Below are 26,661 nucleotides of genomic sequence, written 5' to 3'. Positions count from 1 at the left end.
ATACACATACATACATATACACACACACACATATATATATATATATATATATATATATATATATATATATATACATATACATACATACACACACACACACACACATATATATACATATATAGGCAGATTAACATGGCAATCGCTTTGTTTCAATTATGTATTCAAATACCGCAGAGCAGACGTCCCTGTGGCTATTACCGAATTTAATGCTGCCAAACGACAAAATTACTGCCACATTTAATTCTAATCCCAATTTTTCAAGTGGAGCTACCAGGTATCTTTTCCGCTGATGAGAATACCGGCGACAGAACAAAAAGAAGTGATCTATCGTTTCCATTTTTTGGCAAGTCTGGCATAAAGGTGACGCCTTTAGACCAACTTTATGCAAATAATAATTCAGTTGAGGAATTCTACAACGCAATCTTGTAAAAGTAACTTCCAAGTGCCGTGTTGCACACCACTGTCAATTCCAGCGGCATCTTAGATGTGCGAAATCTCGATATTTATCCAATGAGTAGCAGTCGTATTCACGCAAACAGAGGTTTCTAAACCTTATTGCTGTCGCGTAAGCCGTATCAGGCAAAATCGGTATAATGGGACCGCTAAGAGATGCTGTGGCTAGTGCATCCGCCATCTCATTGAGATATATGCCACGATGACCTGGTACCCATAAGAGCTGCAGTTTTTTCAAGTTTGTCGGTATGAGTTGTCGAAACATGTGCATAAGTGTTAAGTTGGCTCCTGAAGACAGAGCAGCACATACTGAAAAAGAATCTGTAATTACGACTGCTTCCGATTCGCCCAAAGGAAGTTTCCGTAGTGCCAGTACAATAGCAAATAATTCTGCCATGAATATTGGTGTGTAATCTGGGAGTCTAACCGAAAAGGACCAGTCAAGGGAACGTGAGAAGATACCTGCCCCAGCCTTTTCATTTGATACGGATGCATCGGTCGCAATTATGTTGTTCAAGTTCAAATGCGCCAAGTAATCCTGCAGCCGATCATTTAAATATTGAAATGGCATTTGCTTTGCGTTAGAGGGATAAATATTCTCAAATTCTATCATAAGATCTAAGTTAACGTCTCTTGTTGTGAAAATATGTTTTATTTTGACGTTCAGTGGTTCTAGCAGCGCTTGAACGAACAAGATCTGTGGGCAGTGGAATCGTGACCACCAAGTTTCAAAAAATAAACTTGGTTTTTTAATAAAAGCATAAAAGGATGCTTTCTGGGGCACAGTGTATAGATTTAAAAATGTTTGGATAGTAAGCATTTTGAATCTATTTAACAATGACGGTAGACGCGCTTCCATGTATAGCACGTTGTTAGCAACAAACTTGGGCAGTCCAAGGCACAGTCGTAAGGCCTCCCTTTCTAATAGTATTAGCGGTCTCATTTTATATGTCGCACTGCCCGAAAATAAGACGCAGCCGAATTCCATGATAGGACGAATGTACATTTTATAGACCATTACCAATGTATTTCTTCGCAACCCCCTTTTTATGTTGCTGAGCTTGCGTAACCACCCCATGGCTCGTGTTGCTTTGGACGCAATGTGATCGATGTGGCTTTTCCAATTTAACGAGCTGTTATATATGATGCCTAAGTATTTAAGTGAATCCACCTGGGGAATCTGCTCTGTGCCATACATCAAGGAGATGTTAACAGGATCCCTGAACGAGAACGCTAGAAGCGCGCTTTTGTTTACATTTAGAGACATTCCAATTTTTTGAAGCCATTCCTCTATCATGTTTAGGTAATTCTGTAATGTCTGATAAAGTAATTGCAGATCACTGTTTGTCGCAAAGAAAGCAATGTCATCTGCGTAAAGATATAAATGAATATCGCTATGTGTTGGAATCGAACTGAGGAAGATGTTAAACAACACCGGTGAGAGCACTGCACCTTGTGGTACGCCACGGTATTGTCGATATCTGTTAGAAAAACAACCCCTTTGAAAGCAATAAAACTCTCTCTCCCTTAAAAACTCTGCTACCCATGATGTCATGTATTTTGGTAAATGTGACCTTTCCATCTGCTCTATTAGTATTTTATGCTCCACTTTGTCATACGCCTTGGCCAAATCCAGAGTAACTAATGCACAATACTCTCTTCTACGCCTAGCCAACTGTATACGACTCTCCAAATCCGCGTGCGCACACCATATGGAACATCCCGATTTAAAACCAATTTGACTGGGGTTCAATATTGATTTCTCCTCAATGTATTTTATCACACGTGCATTCAAAACTCTTTCAGTTAGTTTAACCAAATTAGATGTAAGAGAAATTGGCCTCACATTGTCAAGTGTATACCCAAGCCCCTGTTTTTTAAGTATCGGAATTATTTTGGAAAGTTTCCAATCCGCCGGTATCCAAGAAGTTTTCAAAGAGTAATTAACCATATTACAGAGTTCATGTGGGGAAATGTCATATAGTACTTTTATCATTGCTGAAGTTACTCCATGTGGTCCAGGTGCTGTAGGAGGTAAGTGCCTCACTACACCCGCTAGTTCCGCTAACGTCACCTCGTTGAACTCCTCCCCTGCAATTGGCTTTACTACGTGTCTTGGCATTGTTGATCTGAATCTTTCTTCTAATCCTTTAGCAACATTTTCTAAGATTTCAGTGAGTTCGCTAGGCGATAGAATTGAAGAATCAGTATTGTCTGATGGTGGTATCATTTTTCTGGAACGCAAAAATCTAAAAAGCGCCTTTCTGTTGTAGGGTTTTGAAAGATAGCTAAATTTGTTAGTGTCATAGTCATCTTTTGCTTTGCGTACTGTGCGTTTAAAATCCGCTACCACGTATTTATAGTCACACCAGTTTTTTGGGCATTGGTTGTGGATAAGTTGCTTCCACGCCGCTTTTCGTTTTCTATACCCCCTTGTACAATCAGCGTTCCACCATGGGCTAAACGACCCGCCTGTGCCTGAAGTTATTGAAAAAGTTGACTTTTTTATTGCTCTTTTCAGTACCGCACACAGACTCATAGCCCGAATGTCTTCCTGCATGTCCTTGCGAAGAACCAAAGTGGGCTTCAAGTCTTTTTGTAAGCGCTCATAATTTACAAGCGAGCCAATTTTACCAGTTAAAAATATTCCGGGAAAGTTAATATCAAAGCTAATAGGAAGGTGGTCACTGTTTGTTGCGCAATCTAATGTTTTCCACGACGAAATGTTTAGTGAGGAGCTGCAAAAGGTCAGATCTATCGCCGACTTTGATTGTCTCCTAATAAACGTAACAGTGGAGAAATTTGCACAAGATAAGTTATTATCAACAGTCCATTCCCACAAGCGTCTTCCATTTACATCAGTCTTGAAACCCCAAGACACGTGGTGTGAATTAAAGTCACCAGTTAATATTACATCCTTCCTGCAGGAAGCTAACATTGCATCTAAGCATCTTGTGTCCTGTACTCCTACCGGAAAGTATGCGTTAACAAAAGAAAAAGGGGAACAGCCTGGCAGAGTGATGTCTAATACCATAATTTCATAGTTAGAATCCATGCACAGGTAGTTAATCTTCGCTCTATGACTAAATTTAGTTGATATAAAAATGGCAAGTCCACCACCTCTGCTAGGTCTGTCTAAACGAAATAAGCGATAATTTTTTAGGTAAAATTTTTGTCCGTTTGTAAGCCAAGTTTCTTGTAAAGTAATAATATCTGGGGAAATTTGCGAAGAAATACACAATAAATCTGTGGTAGCCGACCCTATTGATCGACAATTCCACTGTAATACTTTTAAGGAGCCTATTTTGATTCTATAAACCCGCCGCAGAGACTGCTTGATCCAAAAGATCTTTCTTCAAAAAGTCTTTTTTGGAGAGGTTCTCCAAAACGTCTTTCTTTGACAGGAACTTTTTAGATTTTGATTTCTGTGAAGACTTTTTCGATAGGGGAGATCTGGCGCGCTTCAAGAAATTATGAGATTCCGCATCCATATCTGTGAATTCATCAGTGTCATCTGATACGGTTTCTATATCTGTCCGCAGTATCTTATTGGAGGGTCCTGCTTTAGGAGATGAGCATCGTGTAGGAGCTATCGGACTTTCTGTCCCGGCACAATTTGAAACCTCCAAATCCTGTGAAGTCTGATTTTTCATAGACACTGAAGCAATGATTTGGGTAAACTGAGATGTTAACAATTCAGCCACGACTCCAATAATACTGCTGGCAAGACGCTCCATCGCCTTTTCCGTTGCCTTCTCTACAGCCTCTGCTATATATTTTGCTAACGATGCATCCATAGCAGTGGTGTGTCGTGCTGTTACGCTTGCGTAACCTTTCGAGCGTTCTTGTAATTCAGTCACAGCTTCCCTCCGGGAGCAACGCCTGCGTTCCACAATTTCCAACAGCTTAACTTCTCGTTCTTTCGCCTCACAATCTGAAGAGTCTGCAGGATGCGCCTCATGACATAAACAGCACCTCTCTTCCGTCGAGTTGCACTTACGGCTGTCGTGATTTTCTCCGCACAGTCGACATCTGACAGTTGATCTGCACCCTTTCACGCTGTGGCCATATCTCCAACAATTCAAGCACTGCAGTGGCTTAGGGGATAGAGGCTCTACCTTATAGATAAGAGGCCAAGCTTTAATTTCAGATGGTCTTATCGTTCCCGCAAAGGTTACTATGACCGATTCGGTAGGTGATTTTTTATTGTCAACCAGACGCGTGCACCTGTATACTGACACTGCACCTGCTACTGAAAATAACTCAAGAATTTCTGCAGGGGTCAGGCTCGTATCTACACCGCGGACTATGCCTTTCGAACATGCCAGATGCGCTGGAATAAACGGGCTCACCGGCTGTGCTGCAAATTCGGAACAGTTGAGAAGCTCTCGGACGCACTCCTGATCGGCAGAGCAGCACAAAATACCACCACGACCGAAATGCCGGACCTCAGTGATCTTTTGAAAGTGTGTTGTGGCTTTCCGAAGCTCCATTTGAATCATCTTCGGGTTCTTCATAGGTATCGTACCTCCATTGGTCGGTACCAAAGCCACGGGGACGTTAATAACCCCACTGCAAAGAAAAGAATCAATTGGCCAATCCTTGACCGGTATAGATGCTAGCCAAGGAGAAGGCCCCTGGCCAGGCGAAGAAACCGACATCTAGATAGCCTGAGTCGCTTGAACTCAGAAAATCATATGGCACAAACCACAAACAACTGCCGAAAAATCACTAAAACAACAAAGAAGCAAACGTTAAACTCAAGTGCAATCCCGCCGCCCGTCGTTCAAGCCGTTCCAACCCGTGAGCAGCAGCGCAGAACAGGATCAACGCGAACAGGAACAGGAACCAGGAACAGGAGCTCAGGCAGCGAAGGTTCCAAGAGCCTTTCCAAGGAGACGCCGGGAGACGCCGGGAGACGCCGGGAGCGAGATGTGTTCTACAAAGAATCACTTCGTCTTCCTCCTCCGTGGCAGTGCAAGTGTATGAAACGTATGGGAACTGAAAAACGTGTATAAGTGTACCTATCAAGGTTCATTACATCTTTAGAGTGATTTCGTCATCGTGAAAAGTTGGGGGCGCTACAATAGAGCGAAATTTAGTGTCGAATAAGCTGATTCAGCTAGAGATTTGTTGGCAACAAACGCATGCTGCGTTTGCTTTGAAACATGATACCGGTGTGTAAGCAAGCTCGTTTTCTTTCGTGAAGCGTCTTGTTAAAACTTGTGGTCAACCCAGTTTTTCAACGACTCTAATGGGTTATAATACGTCGCAAAAAGGCAGTGTTGACCCTCTCGATGGGCATTTTATACTATATATATGCATATTGTAATTGTACATGAAAATATCTTAAAATAGTCTCATAATTGTCATACCAAGGACAGTCTGAACGAATCAGTGCTTTGAATTTATCAATCACGAAAATCAATGACTACTTCATAGGCTTTTTCCTGTCGTGCTTGTTTTCTTTAGTTTCATTTGTCACTACGACGCCATAGCGCATTTAAGGTGCAATTGCTCATGTGCTGTAGTTTCCCAGTCCTTTTATTCTGTGGTGTAATTTACTGAAGCTGTGCTTTCTCTGTCCTTCTTTATAATTTTTACTGTTAATGCGAAATCCTTAGAGGCATGATCAAATATAGAAAACTGACCGGCTGTGTCTCGCATCGTGACGTGCACACGTAACGCAAAAAAATATGTTCAAGTGCTCATGACCCATTCATAAGAACTTTTCGCGTGATGACGGCTTGAGAAAGCTTTGTGCAGTTTTTATGCAGCTTCTCTTGCGCCATTGCCATAGGAAGATTCAGTTAGTAGCACTGAAATCTCTGTTCCAAGCAACCAATCTGTGCTTTGTATTTCTCAAAAGCTGCGGGGCGCTGCATGCAGCTCGTCTTTTTTGCATGTTACCTATACGCTTTTTGCCATCTAAGCTTGTTTAAAAAGACAGCGAAAATTTTACTCATCGAGCTATCTTATTACGGGCATGAAACTAGAAAGGAGCGGTCAGCATGATCACAATAATTAACTGCGTCATTATCCATGGTAGCTGTGACGAAGGGTATCGGGTAAAGGGTGGCTGCAGCCTGCACAGTCTCAGGCCCTGCTAACGATTTTGGACGATGCAAGGCAAGTGGGAGAACGCTGCACAATTTGCGTAAAATGCCGTAGTACTCGAAACACTCTCCCGAAATATTAGAGCTCAGTACTTGTGTAGTGATTTTTTGCAATATGATTTGTATATCCATGCGATAAGTGAATATAAATAGTGCCACACAATACGTCAAAACAAGCTACGTTGGGTGTACCCAGCTAGAGCTCTGCGGCCTCTAACAAGTTGAATACTAAAAGAAAGATGTCAATCGAGTTTCATTTTCCATGCACTTACGCTTATTATTTGGAATACTAGTGTAACCATTGAAAACAGAAACACGTACGTACCCGGCTTGGGGGTCAACGCAAGCACATGCGTTGACCATGGGCATAACGTGGACAAAAGAAATAATATCCCAATCAACAATAGAATGTTTGAAGGATGAACCTGCATGATAGCTTTTACCATGAAAAGCATAGGATTCCTCAAATATACAGGACCTCGTATTCTTTTCGGAAACTATACATACATTCAGCTATAAGAGCTGATATTCCAACTATTTCATCATGGTTCGTTTTTTCTCAATTTAGCACTTGTTGTGATGAAGCAAATATTACATCATGTTTCTTGATCGCTGAAAGACTTCTCTTGTCTTTTGAAGCCTTCTTGGAAATCTGAGCTTGGTTTTTTGAGCGACAATTCTGGCGCGGACAATTTAAAGCAATGTAGTGCCTCCGAGCGAACAGTAAAATAAATATGATGGAGCGATAATTGTGCTCCTGATATGGCTTTGGAAAATGCAGATCTTTTATATATGAAGCACTTTTTTACTGTTCATTAAGGCCTAGGCAGTAACAGAAGCAAAGATTCGTGAAAATATGTAGCCTTTGAAGTACCACTAATTAAATTTCATGACATTTTACCAGAGTAGCAAGTTGTATTGATTTCAGGTAGATATTTTAAAAATAAAAGTATTGCAGCTATTTATATATAGCTTTTTGTAGCCAGACTTGGGATTTGATGGAATCTGTGTGAAGTTTGGTTGCAGATAACCTAATGCAACGGCACTCTCACGTGAGATGACTCGTAGTTAAAAGAGCGGCTAACATTACTTCTCCTGAAAACTGATCGCTATACACTTATTATTTTTAGTACTATACTATAAGCGCACATCGCATTGGCATGGGTTACCAGCAAACTCTTACGTCTTGAAGCCCGCCTTACCTCCTACATGGCACCACTCTGTATTAACATTCAGTGTCCCCATTGATTGTATCTCTCTTGAAGTTTTAGAGGTATAATGCGGTACCACTTTATTTTACCAAGATATATCCGGCCACGAAATATTAATTGTTTAGAGCGATTCACACCAGTTTTTACGACGCTTTCGCAAAGGATTTGTTGATTATTTAAATGGCTCGCTGAGGCTCAAGCGATCATACCCAGAAGTACTCAATTCCGTCAATAACGGTGTATGGGTTCGCAACAAAGAGACAACCTGTGCATGTGATTGCTCCATTTTTGGGGACGATGGAGTTAAATTTATAGATACCTAATCTCGTTCCCAATATAGACTCGCCCCTTCAGCAACCATGATCATGCCTGCTTGTGAGCATGTTACCATCCGAAATTGAATTTTCTCATAATGGGAGTTTTTGTCTCTGGAATCAATCCAAGCTGCTAAGCATTTGGCACCTTTGAAGAAGACAGTCACGGCAACACAAATGTCGGGGGGTCAGCATCTGTTTCATTGTCAAGCAATAAGTATGTTTTGTAATGTACTATATTGCGCAATACCGACAACTCCATATAAAAAAGAAACGTTCGTTAACATACCTCATCTCACAGCACTACTGGAAGCCTAGCAAAAGTTTTAAGATCAAATAAAAAAAATATTGGAGGAAACAGCGCAGTTATGTAGACAGAGCGAACATGTGCGCTAAGGAAAGAAGGAAAATAGGAGGAGAAGAACGGCAGGAACATGTGCGCTACTGCGCTTTAGCGTGGGCAATGCGATTACATTGAAGCAAATAATGATGTGTGACATTAGTTTTTCTGGGCAGATAAACAATGCTCTTTCACAGTGACGTTGCGCGGAGAAAAGTGGTACATTAATCCCGTATTTTTGAAGGCAATGATCTCACAATAAAAATTTATGTATGATCCTTGCAGTGTGTTTGCTTCACTTATAATGCCGGCATGTCATAGACAACAATACATTTGACATTTACTAAATTTGAATTTTCTACGCATTGTTATAAACTACAGCAATCGTATAAAGAGAACAAATTCGGAAGCACAGTAATATTTGTTTTTGCTTAACGCCCTCTGATACCTTTGAAATTGCCTTAGTCGGTATCGATGAAGTTCTGTGTGTTGTCTACGGAAGAATAATATGTATTGTGCTTTGTAAACGCTTCTCGATTCGAAGCAAGAGTGGGTTTTCTGCACTGTTTTGTGAAAAATTTTATATTGTGAAATTCTCGGTGCACAAAGAAGCGATAAATAGTCTCATGACGGTACCGATTTATGGGAACAATGGTTCTTATGAACAAAGACCCCCGCAGGAGCGTCTGCGCAAGTGGGCGTTCGGTGTGTAGCGACACCATGAACCCGAGCTAACGGGAGGTTTTGACTCCCCTTCACGCCTAGCCATGCGTGGCTTTGCCGTGTCCGGGGAAAAGCGGATCCTGGGGGTTGAGCCGACGCTGGGTGATTGGACCATTAAAGCCCCCCCCCCCCCACCCCGGGAAAGGCAACGCGCCTCTTTGGCCCCGGCTTCACGTAGACGGCTCCCCTATGCTGACCCACACAGGGGAAATCGGCAGTCGCCTTTTCCTATCTCTCTCTCCCTCTCTACATCTTGGTCTTTTCTCCTCTTTAAAACTATCTTATCTTCTCTCTTCCATTTACTTCTAGGTTTCCTGGCGGCAAGGGTTGGCGTTGTTTGTGTGTCCTCTCTTGGCTACATTATATACGGTTATAGTAGCTGGCTGGCGTTGGCATGCCTTACTATAAACACAATAGCTGTCGCGTCCCCATGTTGGGCTCCTTGGTGAGCGGCTGGCATGGCTGCCAAAAAAACTTATATTGTATGACTTCTACCTCCTTTTCCCTACTTTACAATCGTCCTCACTCAAACAGGTGGCGCACCGAGTTGACTCAAAGTATTTTTTTCAAAAAGCCCCAAGAAACTTTCCCACGATTTCATGTGATTCACTGCGAAACAGTCAACAAGAATGCTAGAACAATCTCAACCTTTGTAGTATCTAAATGTCTTACCGAAACACTAGGCTGGGGTGACAAGGCGACAAAAATGGCTAGCGGAGATTTTCTCGAAGCACAATTTAAAAAACTTTCCAAACTTTCTACGATCGGAAGTGCACCTGTTTCAGTCACCCACGCCACTTCCTTAACAGCTCTCGAGAAGTGGTATCTGACCAAGATTTGCTCGACTTGTTAGAGAGTGAACTGCTCGAGGGCTGGAGTGAACAGCATGTCATGAATGTAAAACGAATCAAAATCAGGCGTGTTAATAAAAAAAATTCCGACAAAACACCTAGTCCTCACAATTGTTACCAGTACGCTTCCAGAATACGTAGAAACGGGTTATTTGACGTTGGAAGTCTGACCGCATATTCCCGACACACGGCGCTGCTTCAAGTGCCAGCGTTTCGGTCACGGTTCTCAGAGCTGTTGGCCACCAAACCTGTGCTAAGTGCAGTTCGCGTGACCACTCTGCGGACAGCTGCAATGAAACTCCCTAGTATGCAAACTGCGAAGGCGCACACCCATCCTACTCTCGCACATGTCCAGCATGGAAGAAAGAAAAAGAAATAGTAACGCTGAAAGTAACCCAAAATATTTTATTTAAGGAGGCACGGAAACATCTCATTTCTCTGCAAAGTCCTTCATTTACGGACGTGGCACGCACTAGGACTGTGCCACAACGGTTCGCAGCACCCGCTCGTACCACACACAGTGGACGGGTGGTAGTGCCATATGCTCCATCAGCGGAAGCAGCAGCCAGTGCTCCTCCACCACCAAAGGGCATGCAGGCATTGGGACCTGTAGCCCCAGAGCCTTCTCTTGCAACAGAAAGCCCGCAAACACAGACAGCCGTGCGCGAAACCCGCGAGTGGACATCCAGTGCCTCTACCGAGGCATTGAACGTAGCGGCTTTTCCAACGGCGTCCCAGACGCCGAAGGGTAGGCGCAGTTCAATGGAGTGCGCCAGAAAAGTGAAAACTCACATTACAGGGCCTGACAAGGGCTCGCTGACTTGAAATAAAAATCCTTCCAGTACACATAGCATTACTGTACACACAACATGGAGACACAAATTCTACAATGGAACATCAGAGGACTTTTAGAAACCTCGATAATATCTAAGAACTTTTACACGAACATTCACCAAAAGTGCTGTGTGTACAAGAAACACATTTAGGATCCAAGAACATGAACTTTCTACGCTAATTTGTTATATTCCGAAAGGACAGAAATGAAGCTGTAGCGTCATTTGGTTGTGTAGCTAATATTGTTAATCGAGGAGTAGCATGTACTCATGTACCGCTACTAACATCCTTAGAGGCAGTGGCTGTTCAAGCAGTTCTATTGAATACGCTCGTCACTATCCTCTCTAAACATGAATTCCAGTCTTTCATAGATGAGCTACCAGAACCTTATCTAGTTTTAGGGGACCTGAAGGCGCACAGCAGTTTATGGGGTGACTGCCGATGTGATGCAAGAGGTCGTCTCATTGAACAGTTCCTCTTTTCATCAGGTGCTTGCCTGTTGAACAACAAAGAGGACAACACTATACCCTTGCCAACAAACCTTACTCCTCAATTGATCTTAGTGTTGCATCTCCTTCACTTGTGCCATTACTCTAATGAAAAATTATAAATAATCCCTACGGAAGTAACCATTTTCGCGTCTTTTTTTGAGCTCACCAACATCATAATAATGTCTTTCACGAGTTCCGAAATTGCTTACATAAAAAGCCGACTGGGAACAGTTTTACAACATTACTCTTTTAGGTTGGACAGATATTCGTGGGTTAAGCATAGATGAAGCTGTGCAGTACTTTAGAGCTTTCCTTGTTGACGCAGCAGCCATTTGCTTCCCACAAACATCTGGACTGCTCGGCAAGCGACGCGTACCGTGGTGGAACACTGAGTGTCGCAATGCGCGAAAGGAGCAGAACCAGGCATGGAGGTTGCTTCGGAACTCACTGACAGCCAAAAATCTTGACAGCTTCAAGAAACAAATGTCAAGGCAGGAGAACGCGTTGGCAGTCCAGAATAGAAAGCTGGCACAACTTCTTATGAGGGGTCAATTCATATACACAAGAGGCTAAAGTCTGGAACATGGTTCGTAGGGTAGCAGGAAAACAAGTACATTCACTCCCACTCGTAAACACACAGGGTGACAGCCTGGAAGATCAGGTGAACTTCCTCGGTGCCCACTACGAGCAGGTATCTAGCTCATCAACTATACTGAAGCTTTCCAAAGATATAAAGCAAGGATACAAAAGCAGAAACTAGAACAAAAATGTACAAGGTACGAGGCATACAATCAACCTTTCAACTTAGCTTAGCTACAAACATCACTAAACTATTGCAGTAATTCTGCCCCTGGCTACGGCCATCTCGTGTACGAAATGATAAAGAGCCTGCCGCTCAAAATGCGAAAATATTACTTTCTTATAAAATGCTATCTGGCTTTCTGGCACCATCCCTACTTACTGGAAAGAGGCTATAATCATTCTCATTTTAAAAAAGGGCAAGGGCCCTTCCTCAGTTTCAAGTTAGAGGCCCATTGCACTTACAAGCTACCTTTGTAAACCTTTTTAAAAAATGATAAACCACTGGCTTTCAAATTTTCTTGAAACACAGAATCTTCTCGACCGATTACAGTGTGGGTTTCGAGAGAGTAGATCAACCACCGACCATCGGATGCGTATCTAGGCAGAGATTCGAGATACATTCATCCACAAACAATACTTCCTCTCTGTGTTCCCCATTATAGGAAGGCCTACGACACAACATGGCGTTTCGGCATATTAAGAGACATGTGTCACCTTGGTGTGCGCGGTAGAATGTTTTCCATATTTGAGAGTTACTTGTCCAATCGGACATAACGTGTCCGTCTGGGCAGTGTTCTCTCCCAAACATTTGTCCAAGAAACGGGAACACCGCAAGGTGGTGTACTTAGTTGTACACTTTTTATTATCAAAATGAATTCCTTGCACCCGTCCATCCCCCGCAATATGTTTTATTGCACAAACGTCTACGACGTGCAGCTTGGCTTCAAGTCATGCAACCTGGCAATATGTGAGTGGCCGGTTCAGCTAGCTAAACAAGGTCTTCAAACGGGCAGAAGAAAACGGACTCCGACTGAGCCCACAAAAAAGCACTTGTACCTTGTTCTCTCAAAAGAGAGGCATGCACTCAGAACCTGACATTCAACTTAACGGTCAACGTCTGTCTGTCAAAGCCGAGCATATCTTCTTAGGCATAATCTTGGACAGGTTGACCTTCATGCCGCACAATAAGTATAAAAAACAAGTGCATCAGAGCCATGAATGCTCTAAAAGCGTTATCACGCACTATATAGGGGAGTGACAAGAAGTTTGTCATGAACTTGTATAGGAGCCTCGTATGCACTCGCTCGGATTATAGAGCATAACCTATCAGTCTGCGACACCTACCGCCCTAAAGATGCTTGACCCTATTCACCACCTAGGCATTCGCGTCTCGACGGGTGCTTTTCGCAGTAGCCCCATTGAAAACCTGTACGTGGAATCAAACGAATGGTCCCTCCACCTTTAGAGAAGCTACATTTATTTTCTATATTATCTCAGAGTGAAGGCAGACAAGAGCCACCCTTCAAATTTCACTATTCATGACATGTCTACTTCTGTTTTGTTTGAAAACTGGCCATCTTTCAGACAACCCTATTCACTTCGTGTGAGGGGCTTTTCTGAAAAAACCGGTGTGTCACTCGAATATCGTCTAATGGCTCCCGCAGCATGTCTGCCACAATGGCAGTGGCAATTGATAGATTGTGATGTGTCTTTTTTAGAGATTACAAAGCACGCACCCATCGGACATATCCGCTCATACTTCTTAAAGCTACAACAAAAGTAAGGTTTCTGAGTTCTTTACAGATGTTTCTAAGTCCAATACTTCTGTTTCGTACGCAGCCTTGCGGCCTACCTTTTCGGAAGCTGGCGTTCTGCACCCTGATCAAAGCATTTTCAGCAGCTAAACTTACGCGATCCTTGTGGCTGTTAAGCACATTGCACACATAAAACTACAAAAAGCGGTAATTTACATGGACTCTCTGAGTGCGGTGAAAGCATTAAAAACACCTAAACAACACAAAAACTCTGTTCTTGCGTCCCTTTATTCATTGCTATGTACAGTCTACTCAGCCAAACAGCATGTTGTAGTCTGCTGGGTGCCGAGGCACCGTGAGAAACAGGGAAACGTTTTGGAAGACCCGCTTGCTGCAACCGCCAGCAATGATGCCGCTAATGCATCCATACCAATCTCTGCACTTGACATAAAACCTTTTCTAATACAAAAGCTCAGAGGTTATTGGCAAAAAATGTGGAATAGACACACAAGTAATAAACTACATGTTATTAAGCCACAGCTTGGTCATTGGCTGCCGCTATCAAAATTACGGCACGCAGAAGTAACACTCACAAGGCTAAGCACAAGACATACTTACTGTACACGTTCATATCTTCTGCCTACCCGTGATCCACCATTCTTTGAGAAATGTGGAGAACCACTTACGGTTCTCCACATTCTCGTCCAGTGCATTGAGTTTGATGCTCTAAGAAATAAGCACTTTTTACTGCCTTACCAACAGCAGCTCTCACTGCACCCTGGGATGCTTATCGGTAGAGATCCAACTTTTAAAATTCACTAATTGTTTACATTTTTAAAAGATATACGTATTTTTCACTGCATCTTTCAAGGTGATGCGTAAAAGGCCCTTTGTACAGAGGCCACCGCTGTGGTAATTACATCTCCGCCATAGTTTTATTATGATCTCTCGACATACACTTTCACTGCACATATTTCATGCCACTGTCATCATTTTAATACCTATGTTTTTACCCGTGGTAGTTCGAGAAATTTGAATGCCCCTATACAGCCACGCACCATATCATTATTCACATCTCTACTCACCGAAATGACACTATTTGGCCATCAATTGGCCCTTGAGGCCATACATCACCACCCAACGTCATCATCATCATGAACAAAAACGACCCAACACAACAAATTTTATTCGGTCATTGCACCCGTCACTGTTACCATGAAATAACTTACAGAAACGTTGAAGAACACTAGCCAACATCGAAGACAGAAAAGAACAGTACAAGTAGGCCTGACCGTGATACGTGCTGGAGTTTTACCGATATTTCAAATGTTAGGTCATCTGAAAAAGTATGGGTTGCACACATGGTTTAGACACACTATATCGAAAACAGTCGCCCTTCTGCTTCTGAACTGCACGCTAAAATATATAAGAAAGTGTTGTGGCAATATACCACGTGAAACATTTATGAGACAGTTTAGAAAAGTGAGCTAATTGGTATACTTGTTCATTCAACTGGGAGCGCTTGAACACGCAGAAGACAGTTGTTGATTTGATTGATTTTATTTGTGGGGTTTAACGTCCCAAAACCACCGTATGATTATGAGGGACGCCGTAGTGAAGGGCTCCGGAAATTTTGACAACCTGGGGTTCATTAACGTGCGCCCAAACAGAAGACAGTTGTTACTGGTGCTATAGTTGTTAGTGAGCGCTCGTGCTGTGTGCTCTTCTCTTCTTTTTTTTGTGTTGCCACGCTCCCAGTTCGCTGAATGAACGTTTCTGGTCTCTTGTTGTTCCGCAAAATCAGATTGCAAACATAATTGCAAACATAAAGATTTCAGAGCGAGGGTGTTTTTCTGGCTAACCTGCGCACTGCTACATTTGTTATGTATTTTTATTGGGCTTTTTGTAACAACATTTTGGGTAAAACTAAAAGCCCTAATAAGTCAGCCAAGATTGTGGGACTGACGTTAAGCACAATATACTCTGCAAATAATATTCACTCAAATGAATCCACATATATAATCATTGCAGCTTCAGAAAACCTCACTCATATTAGTAGCATTGCTTATCATTGGAAGAAACTCTAATAATTGAATAAAACATCACTGATATCTTCAACAAGAACATCTACTCGTTGCATGATCATGTTAGTCTAATGTATGAATGTGTTCATTTTACAGAAGCTCTATGTTGCTATGTTTCGAGAAGTATAAAAGAAACGAAATGGCTCCTTCAATTTTAGTTATCTAGAAATTGATTGTTGATTAATTGGTATGTGCGGTTTAACATCCCAAAACCAATTCTTTAACGTTCACGCAAATAAGAGCACATGGGCCCAACGAATTTCCACCTCCATCAAAAATGCAGCCGCCGCAGCAGGGATTCGATCCCGTGACCTTCAGGTCGGCACCCTAGTACCTTAGCCACTATGCCACTGCAGCAGGGCTAATTATTCAGAAAGGACACTTGTTTATGAGAACTGCACTGCAATATACGATTATACATGTGATTACCCAAGGCATGCGCTGAATTTGCACTACCAAGCATGCATTGAGATGTTCGAGATGTTCGATTGTAGAACGACAGCTGTGCAAAAGCGCTACATATTGTGATACAGAGACCTGTACTCTCAGTTCATTCGTCTGCGAATATACAACTAGCGCAAGAGGCATACGTACGTTGAGACGATGGAGAATAACTGTAGGTTGCCGTCATGTTACGAGTCACATTTCTAACCCCCTCAAGGGTGAGTTGCTGTACGCACGACTTCGTACAACGAAGCTGACTGCTAAACCATTGTTGCTTGTTAAGTTGATAATGCAGACACGATATTAACCCGTCCAGTACGGTGGATAGCTGATATTTGGCACGATTGCTGAGCTCATCAAGACTACGAAAAGAAAACGAGTCACGTAAGAAAGAACACAATCTTGAGCTCTTTTTTCTTTTATCCCCGCTTTGTGGTTAGTTTGTTGCGCTATTCATTAGGCACAAACACCAAGTTAGCACCGGATCCCAAGCTCTGTTGCAAAAATACCAATTTGAATTTTGTATGGGAAAGTAATGCTCCTTTTTTAAAGAGTCACACTCATGTTGAGGGGAAATCAGTGTCTAACATGCAGTAATGAATTTATATGGCTATATGTTATACTTGTATGACTTACACGCGAAAAAACGGATATATGAAACTGCTCTGTACATAATGTGCAGCTACATAATTACCTTGATTACCAGCTCGTCCATTACACTGCTCTTTTGCAGGTAAGTCTCACTGCTCTCGATTCCACTTCGTTTGTTGCAGCTCCTTTCAGTTTGTTTGTTACAAAAAAAGCAAAGGGTAGAAATACTACGTTTACTGCTACGGGTAGAAATACTAAGTTTTGATAGAGGTCTGCAGCTATACGCTCTCAAAAGGGAAGTAGTCAGATCGTATGCCAGACAGTCAACCATTAAAAAACATAAACCATGACTGGTCCCTCTGTCTTGGTGATTGGTATAAGACGCAAGTGCAACGTGACTTCACAAAGGTTAAGACACGTTTCACTTGCGCTTTGCATGCATGCAGTACGTTTTCTTAGCGTTTATTGTTCATTGTTTTATTTCAAGGGCATTAAATTAATGCTTTAAAAAGAAAGTGCGAATTCACGCGATGAACGGCAAGCCCCTTGCTACTGGCAGCGCTCGCCTCGAATGAAAAGTACACACAAAAAAACACCCACAAGATATGGGTCAACTAACAACTGTCAAAGCTCATAACATGAACTGCTCAAACACCGAGAAATACGCATGAAGCGAGCGCATCAGTATGCAGAAGACGATAGTGCATTAACAACTGTCATTTATGTTATTTCTTAGTGTGTGACTAGTGCACTCCATCGCCAAGTGTGGCCGCTCTGTAACTTCAACGCAAACTGGTGGTCTATGCACACGACATATAAAGCCAACCCACCAAAATTTAAGCTCGCGCGCATTAGCGACCGTGCCCTGTAGAGGACCGGACAGGTCTGAACACGTGGCGCCGCTACCTTTTGCAGTGTACTTCTTGCGCCCTTTGTGCCACATCACTAACAGAAACTAGCACACGCCGAAGCCACCGAGGTGCAACTACCACTCATGGTAAATGGCGTATATAAGTAGCTCGTGGCCAGCAACCTGAAAATTGTGCGCTCTGTGGCCGGGTCGATCAGTGCAGCACAGTAAGAAGTGAGTGGTCGCCCCTTCGACTCTCAGTGACGTAAATTTTAAAGACTATAGTCTTTGTTGAGGACCTTCGACGCCAAAATTAAAATCTGTTTGTCTGTGCACTTGTCTGTTTGTCCGCCCTCAACGCTATCCTCAACGGCACCAAAGTAGCGAAACGATCCTCCAAACGGCTGGCACCATCCGCAGCACCCACCAATATTCCTCAGATATTGCGTTCATACTTCTGCGATGTCAACTAAAAAGCAATATTGCACACAACTGAGGCACCATAAGAGCACGTCAATATTTTGTATGCGTATATTTTACTAGAAAAGGCATACATAAGTACTTGAACTGGTATAGCACATTACGGGAAAGGAGAAACCGCCGAGCAGACCGACACAAGAGGACAGAGCGCTAACTTCCAACTGGAAGTTAGTGCTCTGTCTTCTTGTGTTGGTCTGCTCGGTCATTTCTTCTTCCCCGTAATGTGCTATACCAGTTCAATCACGACGAACCAACTCGCCCAATCTTCAACACTCATACAAAAGTAAATTTAAGGACCATAGCGTTTATCACGTTGCGCTGACCATGCAATGCTTGCACGAAAAGGCAAGTGCTTCCAACGCTTTCCTAAGTCGACAAGGTGGTGCCACCTACCTGTAGCCTTGCATTTTACACCTTATCACCTCTGAGATGGGCACGCAGGGCGCGCGCACTTCGTTTTCCAAGATAACTTCCAGATAGCGCTCATGTCTCACGTGTGACGTGACTTGATCCGCTCGTTCGCTTTCGCTGCATGCTCGATGCATTCTAACGTAGTGCCTCCAGAATACCATTCGCCATTTTGTTTCCCGCAGAATACCAAATAAACGTTTTGTTCACTCTCTCCAGACGCAAGACTATCGTCTTTCGACAACATTTGCTGTGTAACATGCAGATACAGGGCCAAGTTTTTCTTGTTTTTCTTAGCACTTAGTGTTTATCCTACAGCATCCTGTTTAGGACATAAATACGTTAGTGAAGCTGGGACTGACCCTGACAATAAATACCTATGTGGTAACAGACTTTTTTAAAGCACATTAGCGCTGCCAACGGGCGCGCTAAATTTTATGGGAAACGATGGTACGCCGCAGCAGCGGGCGCGCTCCATCTTTCCGTTTGCACTGTGCCAGCGCTTCTCAGATCAAGTGAACTCGCCAAGCTGCGATATAGCACTGCGTAATGCACTTACGAATTTCAGTGTTTAGGTGCTATGGCCTGACTACGATTCGCACTTGTCCCCCTGTTCAACCATCTGAACGGGTCAGAAGCGTCAGTCCGCCTTCGGCATAAATAAAAAGAAGTACAAATTGGTTGCCTAAAAGGTGCAACCACTGTGCATAAACGCACGGATGTAATAGAAATCGATGTCAGTTGACTCTGTTTACGAATGAATTGTGTGGTTCCGGAATATTTGAAAGTGCTTAAGATATAACTACCATTTCGTAAAGTAAGATACATTGACTAGAGCATTGCGCGGTGATCACAGCAAATGCATCCACTAACTTCCCTTGGAATTGTAACTGCAGGGTACAGCCTACAAGGTGAATAAAAAAGTAGGATCAGGAAAGAAATATGCTCACTGGAAACACTCACTCACCACTCAAGCGTTATTGCACATGTTGAAGAACGTATATAAGAAAATGGGGCTGCAACCCGCATGTCACAAAGAGGCACAAAAAGCCAAACAACCAAGACACGTGTTTTAATTTGAATATTATAGTTAAGTTTTTTCTGTTGTAGCAATATGAAAGGGTAATTGACCTAAACAATGTGTGTTGTTCTTTAAGATATATCTCCGAGAGTTTTTGCGTGGTCTGGCTAGGGTGACTGCGAGATTACCAGGCCTTAAAGATGAAATTGCCTTTGCGGGACTGAAAATGTCAGGTGCAATGAAATAGCTTTATTCAATGCATTTCGAAGCTCTCTGAGGTGCGTGCTGATTCATCAACTGGTCATACCGATGTATATTAGGGGCGAAGCTCCTTATGGCGTGGGCTGTGCGTCCCCTGTAGCCTGTATGTAGCCACCTCTAGTTTAGTTCTCGCAGTGTTCACTAGATGACCGTACCGTCCCCTGTATGTAGCCACCTAAAGTTTAGTTCTTGCAGTGTTCACTAGATGGCGGTACCGTCTCCTGTATGTAGCCACCTCTCGTTTAGTTCTTGTAGTGTTTACTAGATGGTGGTACTTGTAGCTGATGATGAAAAGATGCAAGATGTTATAAACTAGAAAGCGGTACTTGTAGTTGATGAAAGACGCGAGATCTTATAAAATAGGAATGATGTCACATATGGCGCGTGTCATTGGTTGAAGGCAATCGTTCGATTTAGTGCGGCGACGTACGCTAGGGGGAGCGTTGTAATAAAATCTGTTCGCTGTTGGCGCACGCTCGGAGTCGCCGGATGGATAAGGCTGCACAGCGGAGAGAGCGCAAGACGGCAGCCGCGCGCGCTCGCAGACAGAATCCCGATGTGCGAGCGCGCGAGGCAAGGGACATCGCAAGCCATCCATCGTCTAAGAACAAATAAAAGTTGATTTGTGTATATACACACACAGCGTTTCTCACGTCTTTACATGATGATCGACTGGGCGAATTACACGGAAGATTCACAGTTTACCGATGAATCCCTCCGGAGCTTCGCCCATTCATCATCATTCGCCCCGTAAATATGCCGTAATTTTTTTTTGTAAACACAAGAGGAATTTGGTTAGCAACTGTTGCACAACAATTGAGGAAACAATTGGCATGCCTCTAATAGTACTTTTCTCTGCCCACTGCAGACCACTGTGACTTTTAGCGCTCTACAGAAAAAAATTTACTAAGCTTACGTTGCGAAAACCCAACCCTCACCTCGTATAGCTTCTCATCCTCCTTTAAGATTGTGCAGAACGTATGCATAGGATAAAAGAATATTCCTAATTTCTTCGCTGATGAAAGTCGTTCGAATTAATCTTTGTTTTCAGTGCGAATGAGTTCTTCACAAACCGATGCAATTCATTTCATAGAGGCAGGAAACCGCAGCTTCCTGTAACCAGAAACTATTGCTGAGGCAGTGTTTCTGGTTACAATGTTCTCACGGTTTCGTTTGTTTTATTCCACAAGTAGAAGCACAACATCATTATTCCTCATTGAACAGTATTTGAATGCGTCGACGTGAACATGAGCAAGTGGTCTCACTCGGGGTGAAAACTATGCTAGAAAACAAGCTCTGTCGTGACACTTGAGCATTTAGAAGAAACAGCAAATTATCAGAGCATGGTATCTCGCACGTAAACTCTACTTTCATTCCTACGTGTTGACCCATTTAAAATGTGTTTACTTTTCCTTATTTCACCGTGTAACATGTCTATATTCATTTCAAAAATTCTATAGCTGTAGCACTTCTTTACAGTTTTGTGCTAACGGCCCAATAAAACTGCGATGTAATAAAAGTCGCAGCGCTTTATGAGCAGTTCATCGTTAAATATCTACAGATTCAGTGTTCCAGCTCATATTTCTCACGATACTAAGTTTTCACAACATCTGTCGGTACGCAACAACTCACATGTCACTCATCTTCTACGTTCGATATACACCCACCCAGCGATACCAACGTTGTCTGCGTTATTCATTTCACATTTCTTGAGTAAAAATTCGCACAGGTTATCTTGAACCCTACTCAACAAGCAGCAACATGTTCCTTTTTTTAAATTTTGCTCGCACGGAGCCAACGAGCATAGAGCGGAGAAAGAGCCGGTTCACTCGGTGTACCAACATTTCTCATAGTGCTCCACGCGCCCGCGGAGCATTGTGGGATTGCTTCAAAAATGTTTATTTCTAGTAGATGGCGATTCTTATACACGAAAAAATCGACTCATTTGGAAGTTCGACAGAGTGAAGGTGGGAAAGCCAATTAAACAAAGGCATGCTACGCATGGCCTCGGCCCATGAACATTTGGACAAATACTGGACTGCAATCCTCGCGGCTGAAGACAAGAAATAAAAATTTGGCAGGTCAACTAAAGTAGTTAGAAGTAAGTGGCAAGTGGTAATGTTTTAAATATGTGTCGGTAACTAGGTAGTGTAGGGCAATCAAGGCGATATTGCTGGAAAAATCGGTGGTTGTGAGACCAACGGCAAAAAGTACCAAGAGGGAGGAATTTGATTACGTTTAGCGACCTCCCTATGTAATTTACTGACCTGCCTTTACATAATGTCCTATTTTCGTAGTGAAGATGACGAAGCAAGAAGGCATTGTTGTGCTTTAGCATGAGATGTAAGATCAGTTATTGTTTGCTCAAGGTCATATTCCTCCCTTGATGCGGGCAAGTTGAATGTGTTCCTAGTTAAACTCCGCGTACCAGCCACAACAGACCAATGATGATGATACGACGTTCCATATTATGCATTGGGGGCTGCTCTTTATTTGAAGTATTCACAACCCCTGAGGGCACATATCAAGTTTTCCCTTTGTAAAGGTCGGCATTTAGTCTCTAGCAGCATTCTCACGTCATCAAGGGGCTAACTAGGGATAATTACTGCAAATGGGGCAAACTGGCGAAAACTAGGACTCAGTACCTGAGGCGGTACTGTGCAATGCGGTCTTATTCGCCGCCATGGTGGCCCCAGTGCCAGGCTTGGATATGTTTGGTTTAACGTCTCAAAACCACCGTATGATTATGAGAGACGCCGTACTGGAGGGCTCCAAAAATTTTGATATCCTAGGGTTTTTCAACGTGCGCCTAAATCTGAGAACATGGGCCAGCAACGATTCCGCCTCCATCGGAAATGCAGCCGCCGCAGCCGGGGTTCGATCCCCTGACCTGCGGGTCAGCAGCCGAGTACCTTAGCTACTAGACCACCGTGGTGGAGCCGAGTGCCAGGCTTCGTGCAGTAATAAGTTGCGCTCTGACACTGACCATCACGAGTTATAATGGTCGAAAAAAGCCACCAATTAACTGCCAATATTGTGGCATCATTACTTATTTGGCCTGCCTTGACGTTCTGAGACTCATATGCTTATGATTATCAAAATGACGACCCGACCAAACGCACACATGAAACCTTTATGAGCAGGCTGTGAATGTAGAGTGCCCATTTTTATGAAAGAGAACATGCGCCGCCTTGGTGGTCTAGTTGCTAAGGTACTCGGCTGCTGACTCGCTGAACGCGGGTTCGAATCCCAGCTGCGGCGGCTGCATTTCAGATGGAGGTGGAAATGTTGCAGGCCCATGTGCTCAGACTTGGGTGCACGTTAAAGAACACAAGGTGGTCGAAATTTCCGGAGCCCTCCACTAAGGCGTCTGTCCTGATCATATGGTGGTTTTGGGACGTTAAACCGCTCACATCAATCAATGAAAGAGAACATGGGAGCGCGTGACCTGCTCGCTCGGGCGGCTTCTGGCAGCGGGTCCATGCGGGAGCGAGAGCAAACGCAGCCTCTTTTCGCGTTATCTCGCGGCGAGCAAAACAAGCAGTCATCGCTTGCAGTTCCTCATCGCTTTTAGGATGAAACACTGGAGCACTTCTGTTGCTCGAAACTACTTCAACACACTCTGCCCCGCTTTCTTCGGGTGGTGATAAATGAAAGCAGGTGTAGCACTGAACGTTCACTCACAATAAATTCAGAGTTAGATACCTCTATATACAAAGGGTTCACATTTGTCTACATGCTTCGCTCAAAACATTTTATTGATGCTAGGTCACCTCACGTGTCCGCTTACGAGCTGGTCATCGCTGTCAGCAGTTTTTCAAACTACTGCAAGTGGTGCACACTGAAAGTGTCACTTCCACCATCACCCTGTCAATAAAAGACAAGTAATAAGTGCGAGCAAAATACGAAACACCTCTACCTAAGCACAGGTTATGTTCGTAGCTATATTGATATATTTTGCACTGATTGTTTTACTACAACAAAACGCTTGTTGATGCGTGACTAATCACTAGAATTGCAGCGAAGTTATAGACGAGAAACACAACCAACGTGTCTGTCATTGGTGACCTCAACGTTAAGCTTTTTGCTGCGCCGCAACCTTGGTAATTATCGGCATCTGCATATATCAGCGAAGAGCATTCTAATATAAAAATCTCAAGAACTGCACGCTTTTTATACAATTATTTTTTGTGTCGATGTAAGTCATCGGCAGAATTTTGCAGAGGAAAAGTCTGGAGCAAATTTTTCATACCAAAGCTATGTTGATATGTTCCTAATAACAATCACCAATATATAAGTGCTATAAAATGCATACATCACCCGAATTTTTAATATAAGCAACAATTTATTTAACTTGGTTTGACTAACTGACACACATGTGGACGATAGAGTAAAAGTTGCAGATGGTTTGCAATTCTGGAGCAAGGCGGGTATTAAATGCGGACCATATTTCGGTGAAATTGGTGTTAGTAATGAGTATGCGCCAAACACACAACACGAGGCGCTACGTGACGAACGATTCATGCATGTCACATGCACTGTGATGCACACGACTCAATGGTGTTGCTCCGGAGGCCATCTCTTCACTTAATGTCCACGGAAATCAATATAGCATGCAATGAATATTTCTCAAACGTGAATAGAAGGTCATAACTTGAAAAACAAAACATACGGTTTATGATTTATCGTATCAGCTCTTGGAGCACTGACGACCATTCCATACCCTATATATATAACACAAATATTCTTTTCGGGACTATTGAAGAGTACATTTGTCATGAAATTAGCTACCAAATAACCGATGACCACTGTACCAGACATCAACAAACAATGGTTGCACGTGAGTTTAGTGATCAGTAAATCCACTCAAGTTTTCTCCATGCAAGGTGGCTCTAATTGTTCAAGCTTTGAATTAGTATTTATTCGTCCACATCCTCTCTCGCCTCGCCTTTTTTTCCATCGCTGCCTCAGACACGGAGTATGGGGTACTTTTTACGCAATGGAAAAAAACTGAAGAAATGTATTTAACTGAAATTATAATCAAATTTTACAAAAAAAAAGAAAAACGGGATTACGCGCTGTGTGAAGAAAATTTCCGGTCATTTCGGCTCTTTTTGCTTTAGGCCGCGAAAACTTTACCACTTATTCTGAGAGGATTGGACGAATACGCTAAAAGCATTAACATGAATGCAATGTACCTCATGTATGTCACACATGTCACGCACTTCATTTAAGAACCCTGCTACCTTTGCCGTCATTATCTCATTCGGTCATATACCAAAAATTAGAACGGCGTGAGGAAATGTGCAGTTCTTGTTATAAATAGCAAGATATACCTGGATATCTTGTGTGTTAGAAAAATACGTTAATAGGCTCATTACAAATTGATTATTCCTAAATTATAATCCTCTACACTAAGGTGAGAATCCTATGGCGTGTGTGTAAAATAAACATGAATGACAAGTGACGTTAATAATGTTAAGGTGTCCAGCATACCTACTTCATATTAACAAAGATAGCACAAATGACATAATGCAGGCGCTATGCAGCAATTGCGATCTTTTGACTTCCCGAGACATTCATCGTAGCTGTATCTTTGCTGACTCAAACATTAAATATTATAGTTGACAAGAATGTAGAAAAAATATGCATGTTACGAAAGCAATGCATCGGTTTTTCCGGAAACCAAACAATGTGGTTATATAACTTTTTGCTCACTACTTCACATCATCCTAAGTTCCACAGTAGTTTGCCTTTGTCGTTTGTAGTTGTATCTACTTTTATTCATCGTCCATCGTCCTTTCACGTACTTAAACATAGCGATCGCAAACGAATTACCCTAAATATGTAGCCCCGTTGAAACTATCATCTCCACGGTGAAAAGAGTGCCTTGAAAACAACACTATCCGTGCATCATGATCCATCACTGCTGAATAATATAGCGAGAACACACTTTAGGTCTAGGTATTAGACATCGCTTGCGGCAAATATAAAGACGTAAACGTTCCCCTTATAAAGAGTTATTGAAGTTACACGGACATTGATAAATCTGGGGGGGGGGTCGATGTCGTTCCTAAAGAAGCATTAGAGAGGGTGACAAGAATTCATACTTGTCTGAGAGGATATTTGTTTATTTATCTATTCATTACCTTAAGTACCCTCTGAAGGATATTGAATGAAGGGTGGGCATAACTTTTCGATGATGGATTCTGTTGATGCTCCGAAAGTTGTGTTTGTGTACTGGCGCACCACGTCGGCAGAGTGTCAATTCCAGTACTTTGTGGTGAGAGAAAACAGTAGTTTCATTGGAGCAGAATAGTATAGCAGTATAAATTGCCTTTATGTGACCATGACAAGATAATGTACAAAGCAAGAGTTTGCACACAGTCTGGTGACATGGAAGGTGATAAAACTTATGTAAATGGTAAATTCTGACACTTTCTAAGTGCTACCACAAGGTTTGATGGTGATCAAATGACCTAAGTTCATTGACACTGGTGTGATAGAGTAGTCCAAGTTCATAAACTTAGCTACACAATATTGTGAACATTCCAGAGCTGTTGATTGGTTTCTTTGAAGCGAGTCCTGAATATTAAAGCTGAATATCAGAATACTGAGGATGAATAGTGGAGCTTTAGTCGAAACATCTGGCGGTAACGAAGCAGATAGCCAGGCATGCAATACCTCTATTGGTGACGTTTAAACTGAGAAAAAATTAGGTAAGGTTATTGCATCAGTTAATATTCTAAAGCACATATTTTAATGACAATTAAAATATTTATTGCGGAAACAACTTATTAACAATGTGAAACGTTAGTATTTATGTTCTTTTTCACGTTGAGAGACATTAGCT

General features: G+C 42.6%; 2 protein-coding genes across 2 annotated transcripts in view; both read right to left on the bottom strand.

Annotated features, from left to right (window-relative positions):
• The window catches only part of LOC142768587 (uncharacterized), a 33,272-nt gene extending 26,054 nt beyond the window's left edge, over positions 1-7,218 (bottom strand). Inside the window, exon 1 of the mRNA XM_075870584.1 lies at positions 6,895-7,218. Coding sequence (XP_075726699.1) covers positions 6,895-7,024 — 130 coding nt within the window. The 5' untranslated portion in view covers positions 7,025-7,218. The remainder of the gene's footprint in view (positions 1-6,894) is intronic.
• A 16,317-nt stretch (positions 7,219-23,535) lies between these two features.
• LOC142768586 (uncharacterized) overlaps positions 23,536-26,661 on the bottom strand; it is a 75,207-nt gene continuing 72,081 nt past the window's right edge. Inside the window, exon 7 of the mRNA XM_075870583.1 lies at positions 23,536-23,675. Within this exon, the coding sequence (XP_075726698.1) occupies positions 23,671-23,675 (5 nt within the window). The 3' untranslated portion in view covers positions 23,536-23,670. The remainder of the gene's footprint in view (positions 23,676-26,661) is intronic.

The sequence above is a fragment of the Rhipicephalus microplus genome, chromosome 8 (genome assembly GCF_043290135.1).
Source record: "Rhipicephalus microplus isolate Deutch F79 chromosome 8, USDA_Rmic, whole genome shotgun sequence".
NCBI classification, from domain to species: Eukaryota; Metazoa; Arthropoda; class Arachnida; order Ixodida; family Ixodidae; genus Rhipicephalus; species Rhipicephalus microplus.
Note: the sequence above shows the minus strand (reverse complement) of the source record. Positions and strands in the feature narration are given on the sequence as shown.